At 40.1% G+C, this 10,183-nt stretch overlaps 2 gene segments (V, D, J or C); both read left to right on the top strand.

Moving 5' to 3' along the window:
• Positions 1 to 648: 648 nt before the first annotated feature.
• On the top strand, positions 649 to 3,205 carry LOC101169163. The segment is given in 3 exon segments: positions 649 to 703; positions 1,688 to 1,843; positions 2,767 to 3,205. Coding segments are annotated over 3 exon segments (522 nt in total).
• Positions 3,206 to 7,453: 4,248 nt separating this feature from the next.
• On the top strand, positions 7,454 to 9,750 carry LOC111948220. The segment is given in 3 exon segments: positions 7,454 to 7,472; positions 8,295 to 8,420; positions 9,306 to 9,750. Coding segments are annotated over 3 exon segments (474 nt in total).
• The last annotated feature ends 433 nt before the right edge of the window (positions 9,751 to 10,183 follow it).

Below are 10,183 nucleotides of genomic sequence, written 5' to 3'. Positions count from 1 at the left end.
CATCCCCTCCACCACCTCCTCCTCGCATCATTGATGGTCAGCCTGCCTACGATGTGCGCCGCCTGCTGGACGTCAGACGGTGAGGAAGGGGCCTTCAGTACCTTGTAGACTGGAAGGGATACGGGCCTGAGGAGAGGTCCTGGGAACCACCCTCCAGGATTCTGTGCAAGACTCTGATTCGGGACTTTCATAGGCGTCATCCGGACAAGCCCGGCGGTGCGCCCGGAGGCGCCCGTTGAGGAGGGGGTACTGTGAGGTATAGGAGCCAGGGTGAGAATGGGTTTTGTTTCAGCTTTTATTTTGTTACTTCCTGTATCTCACATGTCCTCTCATTTCAGTTGTCTTGACCTTCCCTCAGTGTGTTCACCTGCCCTCCCTGATGTGCGCACCTGTTTGTAATTGTTTAATCTATCCTCATGCTTATAGTCTGCGTCTCCCCTGCACTTGTTGCCAGATTGTTTTGTGCTGTTCACAGAGTTACATGAATCTTTTGGCTTAAGAGCAAATTGACGATTAAATTCGAGTTCTCATTGGAAGATCCTGCGTCCTGCAATTTTGTGTCTACCTCATATCCTGACACAACCAGAATGAGGGAGGTTTTTGTAAGACTGTTTTTCACTGTGTGAACAGATACTGACTGTTGATTTCATGATAACTCTGACAGTAATAAACTGCTGCATCTTCAGCCTGAATTCCACTGATGGTCAGATTGAAATCAGAGTTTGATCCACTGCCTGTAAAACGACTTGGAATCCCTGATTCTTGATAGGTAGCCCAGTAAATGAGTAGTTTAGGAGATTCTCCATCTTTCTGTTGGTACCAGGATAAAAAGTGATCGCCGCTTATAAGAGAAACATCAACATCCCGACTGGTCCTACATGAGATGGAGACATTTCGTCCTACAGCAGAGCTCAATGCTCCAAGCTGAGTCACTGTGACCTGTCCTCTGGACTCTGAGGAGACAGAGACAGAAACAGAAAGCAGCTTCATGCTTTTGTGGCCTTCATTTCAGAGGGACGGATGTTCATAAAGGAGAGGAGTTGGATTCTCTGGACTTTACCTGTGAAGCAGCAGCAGAGGAGAGTCCAGATGAGGACACACATCACACTCATGTTTTGGAGGAAGATGAGGAGGAGGAGGATTTCTGTGTCTTCTGCTGTGATGAAGGACAGCCGTCATTTTACATTATTCAACATGAAACTTAGCTTTGAACAAATCGCAACAAGAATTGTTCTTATCTTTTGTCTGGATATACAGACGAACATGACAAAGCAGCAGGATATTAAAGATTCACAATACTGAGTTTTTATATGAAAATATGAAACATTTAATCATAAATGCTGAAAGACAGATTGAACTCCAAAGATAATTCTACTTCAATGGACTGACTCAGCTGTTTATTGCATTGAAGTCAGAACTTCTGCTGATTAAATGTTGATTTTTGGAGTTTCTGCAGAGCAACATTTTAAACAAGTTGTTGGTTCAAACAAACTGCAGCCACATTTAAACTCATTCATTACATGCATGCTTTTATTTTGGATTCAGAAGAGATATTTAAACATTTTTGGGGGGATTTCTGTGTTTGTGTCATCATTTAATTTTAATGGAACACTATTTACAAGTTCTTGAGTAAGAACATCATTAAAAGAGTTTAATTACTGAGAACATTTAGAATTCTAAGACTAAGATGTGTTGTTTTCACGTTTTCTGTCATCAGTTGAGTTTGTTTGTTTCAGAGTCAGAGAGCGTGTCTCTGTACAGTCAGAGGTTTTTGTACGACGCTTCCATCAGTTTGGATCACTGTGGTGGACTTTTGGTGGAGGAACCAGACTGGAGTTTGGAAGTAAGTAGATCTTGTGGTTGATTTTTATGTTTTCATGTCTTGTTTCCTTTTTTAATTGATCCTGAGTTAATAGTAGTTCATTAAATGACATACTATTAATTTTGGTAAAATATATTTTCTATAAGCAGACTTAGCGTGAAACTTGAAAATACAAAATTGTGTCGCCTTAATATAAAATAAATCATAATTTCTAGTGGAATCAAGAAATTAGAAATATTTAGTTGATATTAAAACAGTTGGAAAGAGTCTCTGTAGAGTCAGAGGTTTTTGTAAAACAAATTAGTCAGTTTGTGTCAAAGTGGTGAACTTTTGGTGGAGGAACCAGAATGAAATACTTTTTAAAAAGTACCTGAAAAAAAATTTAGGTTAAGTTTCAGTTTCTATTAAGTAAATCGAAACTCTATTTTATTCAAATTAATTTTTTAATAACATAACATCCTATTAGGTGTATTTCTTTATAGCAATTATGTTATGTTAATGTGGTCATCGTGCATTAAAAGGCAGTTTTTACTCACAAAATTGATTTTTGAACATTTGATATTTCTGAACATTAATTGTTATTTCAAAAGTTTTTCTGACAGAAACCTGACATGATTGTTGTGTTTTTGTCCTAATTTGTACATTTCCTTCTTGTATGATCAAGCTTTTTAAAGACATTCAGACCAAACTTGTTTCATGAAAATGCATCTGCTCTTTTTCCAACCCAGTTGGACATTTTTCATTAGAAACTGAAGTTTCTCTTGTTGCTGATCTGCATGAGAGATTTCTTCAAGGAAGTGAAAGAATGTGTGAATCAATGACTGATGGAGCAGAAAAACACCTGAACACAAACCTTCCTACAACTGAAAGCACTCCATCCAATCAGAGCTTTTGGATTGACAGCTGTGTGCTTCCTGTCCTCTAAGCTGATTGGTGTCTCCTAGGTGATGCCCCGCCCTCCCTGACAGTGCTGGCCCCCTCCATGGAGAAGCTGCAGCAGGGGAAGGCCACACTCATGTGTGTGGCCAACAAGGGCTTCCCCTCAGACTGGACTCTGTCCTGGAAGGTGGTCGGCAGCAGCAGCAGGGAGGAGAGCAGGAGCCCCGGGGTGCTGCAGAAGGACGGCCTCTACAGCTGGAGCAGCACCCTGAGGCTCTCTGCAGACCAGTGGGAGAAGGTGACCTGTGAGGCCAAGAGAGGATCCCAGACTCCAGTCTCAGAGACTCTCAGGAGAGACCAGTGCTCCCAGTCCTGAACTCAGACACTGACAGAAATCTGCTTTCTGTGCACTTCTTCTTTATTCTCTTTCTTTAACTCTTCTTGACTTGTTACAGTTTAACTTTAAAGAAAAATCTGCTAATAAAAATGACATTTACCAACTGATTTCCACGAGTCTGTTTTTATGTCAAAAGAAAATTCTTACATTTTTCTCTGATATCACTTTTTCTGAGGAATAACATAAAAACAGCAACAAAAACATGAACTCTGTCAGTGTTTTTTCCTTTCAAGGTGACAGAAAGTAGGAGGAGTCCTGGATCACATGGACATTGTTCATTAACCATTTTCAGCATGAATGGCTCAAATAGTTTGTTACAAAGAACAAATTACATCAAATGTAAAGAAGAAGCTGGTCTTTAAACTCAGGAGGAGTTCAGAGGTTTTGCACTGACAGTAAACAATAAATAGCTGTCAAAAAGTGGGACACACTTGTCCATGAATGAACACACATGAACACACAGAAGAACTACAAAGTCTTCTATGACAGTTTATTAGGACCAACAAATCCTTCTTTTGGAGAGAAGTTTCTCAGGAAAACAGCCTGTCTCACTCTGACAGCATTAACAATTCTCAGCACTGATCTTCAGTCAAATCTGAGCAGCACAGTCCACTCAGGAAATGGTGCCACTTCTTAACTTTGATCTGACTGTGGTCTTCAAAGTCCTTTTTCAGACGGGATGCAAACACAGCTCCACACAGCTCAGATTTCACTGGTTTACCATTTTGATCAACAGGGGTTAATTATTTTTCTTGGTTGATGACTTTTTACAGGTGGCATTCTTTGCAACTCTTTCACTATTTTAATCGCAATAGCAGTTTGGTTCCCAAAGTAGTTCTCTAGAACTCAGAGTATTTCTCCTGCTGTGTTATAGGTATTCAGACGAAGAGTTCTTATGATTCTTTCGTCGAGGCTATCTAACAACTGGTACTTCTTTACTTCCCTTGAACCGGTTGGTTCACCCTGCTTCTGAAGGGCCTCCCATTCTTTCCTCCATCTGTGGAAGTCACGCTGATGTCCTCCAAACCTAGGGAGGTTCATGGGCTTCAATTTGAAACAGGCGTTGGAACATTTGTGGGAAAAACAATCCTTTGCTTTTCAGACTCTCTGATCTTTATTTTTATGAATTCTGCTTTTCTGGAAACTAACTTTGGGATCATCATGTCAAGCGTTTTGAGACGACTTTGGCCGACTCTTGGCCATATGATGGAACCCATCGTTTTCACTGATTGTACATGTCTTTTGCAGATTTGTTGTATCTTGAAGTAGAGCTTTGGTTTCTCTCAGCTTTGACTCACATTTATTTGCAGTTTTCGTTAAGTCGGCTCTTTGCTGTTCTGTTAAAACATCATCTTCAGTTTCCAGCCTTGCCTCTAACTCTGCAATGAGTCCCATCCCCACTTCATCATTTACATTCATGACTTTCTCAGCTTCTAGCATAAACTGATTGAAACTTTCCTTTAATTCCTCTTCAGTCATGTCTTTGTAATTTCGGAGTATAGTGTTGACGAGACTTGAGAAGGATCTTTTGGCTATCATCCTCTCAGCCTTCAGTTGTTCCACAGATTTCACTGTCCCAGACATTTTAGGTTTGCTTGTTGGGCTCTTTTAAGTTATTCAGAACACTTGTCTTCTTTTCACAAATCCAGTTCACAGTTTTTGGACTTCCATAGTTAGGTTTTCCATTGTCATCCGGTTTTTCACTGTCAAGTTATTATGCCCCACTTGAAAGGGGAAAGCATCCAGGAGTTTTACGATCAGGACTTCACACACCATCCAAACACACTTTGTTCTGCTTCATTCAATCCCTTGAAAGATTTCAACAGCAATGGCGAGGTGCTGGTTATGTATATATAGTTAAAAACCTAAACAAGACATAATATTTTATCAATTTACCACAATAAATATATAACATTAATGAACAGTTAAATTCATGATCCCATGATTAATTCAATTTACACAATTAATTTGTTAAAAATGTAACTTCATAATTGCGGGTATTCATTGAAAATACAGCAATAAATATATTTCATAAATAGCAGTGCTCGTATAAATGACATTCAATGATGGACTGAACAAACATTTGCGTTGACGTGGCAGCTGACGCTGAAGCGCAGCCGGAGCATAACGCACAGCAGATCACAATAACTATGCCCCGCATTATGACCGAATCTTACCGGCTGCCTCCGTGGTTTTGATGCCTTTAACCTGGTCTTTGTACTAGTTTTTTTTAGATGGATCGCGAGTTTTCTTATCACTCTTGAGCTCTGCCTGATCTGGCGCTACGCATGCACTTCATCCAAAACGGCTCCAGTGCGCACAGCTTGGATTAACACTGCGCCCACTACAGACTTAAACTTTCCTTTTTCCTCTTATTAATTTTTTAATTACTTATAATTAATTTTCTCTCAAATTTGACAGAACGTACTTTAATGCATTTTTACTTTAGATTTTTAGTTAATTTTTTTTCTGTGGGTTTTTTTTCTGTTTTTCTTTACTTTTAAAATAAAATCACTTGAAAAATCAGTTTCCTCAAGTTTGACTTAACCATTACTTTTGAGTTGTTAATTAACAGAATTATTTAAAAAAAAAAACTAATGAAATAGGGCTGGAGAAAAATGATGGTACCTCCATAAAAGACTGAGAACTAATTGCCCAGGGGGTCATGATGAACTCAGGTATGTCCTTTAAATGACATCACAGCTGTTTTCAAACCCATAATCAGTTTGCCTATTTAAAGGGAGACAAATAGTCACGTTGCTGTTTGGTGAAAAGGTGTGAACCACACTGAACATGGACAACAGAAAGAAGGAGAGAATTGTCCCAGGACATAAGAAACAAAATTATAGACAAACATGGTAAAGGTAAAGGATATAAGACCATCTCTAAGTAGCTTGAAGTTCCTGTGACCACAGTGGCACATATTATTCAGAAGTTTAAGACCCACAGGACAGTAGCCAACCTCCCTGGACGAAGGAAGAGGAACATTGATGACAAATTGAGGAGACGGATAGTTGGAACTGTATGCAACGAGCCCAGAACAACCTCCAAAGACATCACTGTTGAAAGGAAATCATAAAAAAGCCAGACTGGAATTTGCTAAAATGCATGTTGACATACCACAAAGCTTCTGGGAAAATGTCCTTTGGACAAATTAGATTAAACTGGAGCTTTTTGGTAAGAAACATCAGCTCTATGTTGGTAGACTCAAAAATGAAGCATCCAACCAAAAGAACACTGTCCCTACTGTGAAACATGGAGGAGGCTCAGTTCTGTTTTGGGCCTGCTTTGCTGCATCTGACACAGGGTGTCTTGAAGTTGTGAAGGTCAAATGAAATCTCCAGATTATCAAAGCATTCTGGGTAGAAATGTGCTGCGTAGTGTCAGAAAGCTTGGTCTCAGTCGCAGGTCATGGGTCTTCCAACAGGACAACCATCCAAAAAAGTGAAAAGTGCATTATGAATAATATTATTATTATTATGAACCAACAGATCTGATACCAGTTTCATTGATAAAATATGGGCGGGGGGGGGGGGGGGGGGTATTTATTTATGATATATTATGCTCTGATTATTGTGAACTGGATCATACGAATTTACAAATTATACTAAATCTGATTCAACATGGTGTCTATTGTGTTAGAATGGATGTTCAGTGAACTGTTTCAGTGTCTGCAGCATCTTCCAGCTGCAGCAGTCAGTTCAGTTTCTGTTCAGCCAGAATGAGGGAGGTTTTTGTACGACTGTTTTTCACTGTGTGAACACCCGCTGACTGTTGATGAAGTGAAAACTCTGACAGTAATAAACTGCTGCATCTTCAGCCTGAATTCCACTGATGGTCAGAGTGAAATCAGAGTTTGATCCACTGCCTGTAAAACGACTTGGAATCCCTGATTGTTGAGTGCTAGCAGAGTAAATGAGTTGTTTAGGAGATTCTCCATCTTTCTGTTGATACCAGGATAAACGGTGATAGCCGTTATAAACAAAAACATTCTCACTGGTCCTACATGAGATGGAGACAGATTCTCCCACAGCAAATCTCACTACTCCAGGCTGAGTCACTGTGAACTGTCCTCTGGACTCTGAGGAGACAGAGACAGAAACAGAAAGCAGCTTCATGCTTTTGTGGCCTTCATTTCAGAGGGACGGATGTTCATAGAGGAGAGGAGTTGGATTCTCTGGACTTTACCTGTGAAGCAGCAGCAGAGGAGAGTCCAGATGAGGACGCACATCACACTCATGTTTTGGAGGAAGATGAGGAGGAGGATTTCTGCGTCTTCTGCTGTGATGAAGGACAGCTGTTAGTCATCCAGTCTTCAACTGTCAGGACTATAAAGTCTCCCAGAGCACTGGAGCATGGAGCTGCTGATGCAAAGTGTCTCTATGGAAACCACTGACTCCAACAGGAACATGGATCATCATGTCGTTGTTTCTCTTTCGGCTTCTCCCATCAGGGGTCGCCACAGCGAAAGAGTCGCATGGTAAACTTGGCAATGTTTTACGCCGGATGCCCCTCCTGTCACAACCCTCTCAAAGCAACTGGACTTGGGACTGGCACAGAAGTAGAGAAGGGAACAGGGAGCAACCCGGATTCAAACCTTGGTTTCACGGACGGAAGGTGCCGCAAACCAGCTCGAGCTAAACCGGCTCCTTGGATCAACATCATCATCAGGATTATCAATAAACTGAATGTATTTGTTCAGAAAATAAATATTCAGCAGGGATTATTATGGCTTCTTCCTTTATCAATTTTCTAAATCTGCTTTATCTCTTTGGGGCTCATGGGGTTGCTGGAGCCCGTCCCAGCTGCTGCTGGGTAAGGCGGGGTATCCTGGACGGGTCACACGTCTGTTGCAGGACACACAATTACTCCCATACACACATGTAGGGACATTTTTTATTCATTCTGTGAGTCATTTTAGAAAAAATGAAGCTTTTCAATGTGATGTGAGGACATGAAATCATTTTATACTTTTATTTTTTTTATTTTGAAATTCTTCCAGTTTTATTGAGGTGAATAAAGATTTAAAATCCTCACTACTTTAATTTAAAATTTTCCTCTGATCATCAAGAAACTTAGCGTGTAAAGAATAAACACAACAATAACTATTTTTATTTATTATTGTTTATTGTTCTTTGCACCTTTACGAGACATTTCAATGTTTTTCTTGAGATTTGGTTTTTGTTCTGTCATCAGTTGAGTTTGTTTGTTTCAGAGTCAGAGAGCGTGTCTCTGTACAGTCAGAGGTTTTTGTACGACGCTTCCATCAGTTTGTATCACTGTGGTGGACTTTTGGTGGAGGAACCAGACTGGAAGTTGACTGTAAGTACTTTTGATTTCATTGAAAGTAAAAAATAAAAAAGCTGATTAATATTATGAAGAAAATCTTACAGTTTATGTTGATGTTATTAATGTTTTATTATTCTTATTTAAATAAATGTAGGGTTTTTCAACGACATTTTCTGAATGGAAATTAAATCTCAAAAATGTTATTTCTTACTTTAAGGTCCTTTAATATTCAGTCATGATCATAAATTATGAATTTATTTGTGTAAAAATATCATAAAAACGGAAGAAAAATAGTCATAGTTGTAATTATCTGTAACTTCCTCATCGTTCTTCTTTTTGTCTGATAGATCATTTCTGTCTGAATGTGTGAACACCTGAAAACATTTTTGTGTTTGTGTTGCAGAATTTCATGCCAACGCTGAGCCTTGTTGTCAGTTTGTCTGTCAGCATCTTCTAATGAGCTTTTAGTGACAATGATTGAAAATGAACAAAGCTGCACTTTGATGAATGACAGGGATCAGTTGGAACAGATTAGAGTTTCATTTGAATGTTCATTTCATTTGTTCATCACAGCATGAATTTGTAACAGAACTGATCAAGTCCTGCTGAAAACACAGAGAAAACATGTTAGACTGAGATATCTTTGCAGCTGTTAGTGCAGACTTAGGAAGAAGATGCTTTCATGCAAAAGAAAAGAAGATGGAGAAAAATGTTCCTGGAAGAAGAGTTGAAACATCAGACAAGAGTCACAATTGAAGAAAGGACTTTTGGATGGTTTGATCGTTAGCAGAGAAACTTCTGTTTGTGTGCTCCATCAGTGATGCCTGTCTGTTACCATGGTTACTGAGCTCAGAGAGGGAAGTGAAACACTCAGCAGTTTCATGTCAGCTCTAAAATGTTTCCTCTGTTTCTCTGCAGTGGGTCATGTGCCCCCCTCCCTGACAGTGCTGGCCCCCTCCATGGAGGAGCTGCAGCAGGGGGAGGCCACACTCATGTGTGTGGCCAACAAGGGCTTCCCCTCAGACTGGACTCTGTCCTGGAAGGTGGTCGGCAGCAGCAGCAGCAGCAGCAGCAGCAGGGAGGAGAGCAGGAGCCCCGGGGTGCTGCAGAAGGACGGCCTCTACAGCTGGAGCAGCACCCTGAGGCTCTCTGCAGACCAGTGGGAGAAGGTGACCTGTGAGGCCAAGAGAGGATCCCAGACTCCAGTCTCAGAGACTCTCAGGAGAGACCAGTGCTCCCAGTCCTGAACTCAGACATGCTGACAGAAATCTGCTTTCTGTGCACTTCTTCTTTATTCTCTTTCTCTTGTTACAGTTTAACTTTGAAGAAAAATCTACTAATAAAAAAGACATTTGCCAACTGATTTCCATGAGTCTGTGTCTATGTCAAAAGAAAATTCTTATATTTTCCTCTGATATCACTTTTTCTGAGGAATAACATAAAAACAGCAACAAAAACATGAACTCTGTCAGTGTTTTTTCCTTTCAAGGTGACAGAAAGTAGGAGGAGTCCTGGATCACATGGACATTGTTCATTAACCATTTTCAGCATGAATGGCTCAAATAGTTTGTTACAAAGAACAAATGACATCAAATGTAAAGAAGAAGCTGGTCTTTAAACTCAGGAGGAGTTCAGAGGTTTTGCACTGACAGTAAACAATAAATAGCTGTCAAAAAGTTGGACACACTTGTCCATGAATGAACACACATGAACACACACAGAAGAACTACAAAGTCTTCTATGACAGTTTATTAGGACCAACAAATCCTTCTTTTGGAGAGAAGTTTCACAGGAAA

The sequence above is a fragment of the Oryzias latipes genome, chromosome 11, assembly GCF_002234675.1.
Source record: "Oryzias latipes chromosome 11, ASM223467v1".
Lineage (NCBI taxonomy): Eukaryota > Metazoa > Chordata > Actinopteri > Beloniformes > Adrianichthyidae > Oryzias > Oryzias latipes.
Note: the sequence above shows the minus strand (reverse complement) of the source record. Positions and strands in the feature narration are given on the sequence as shown.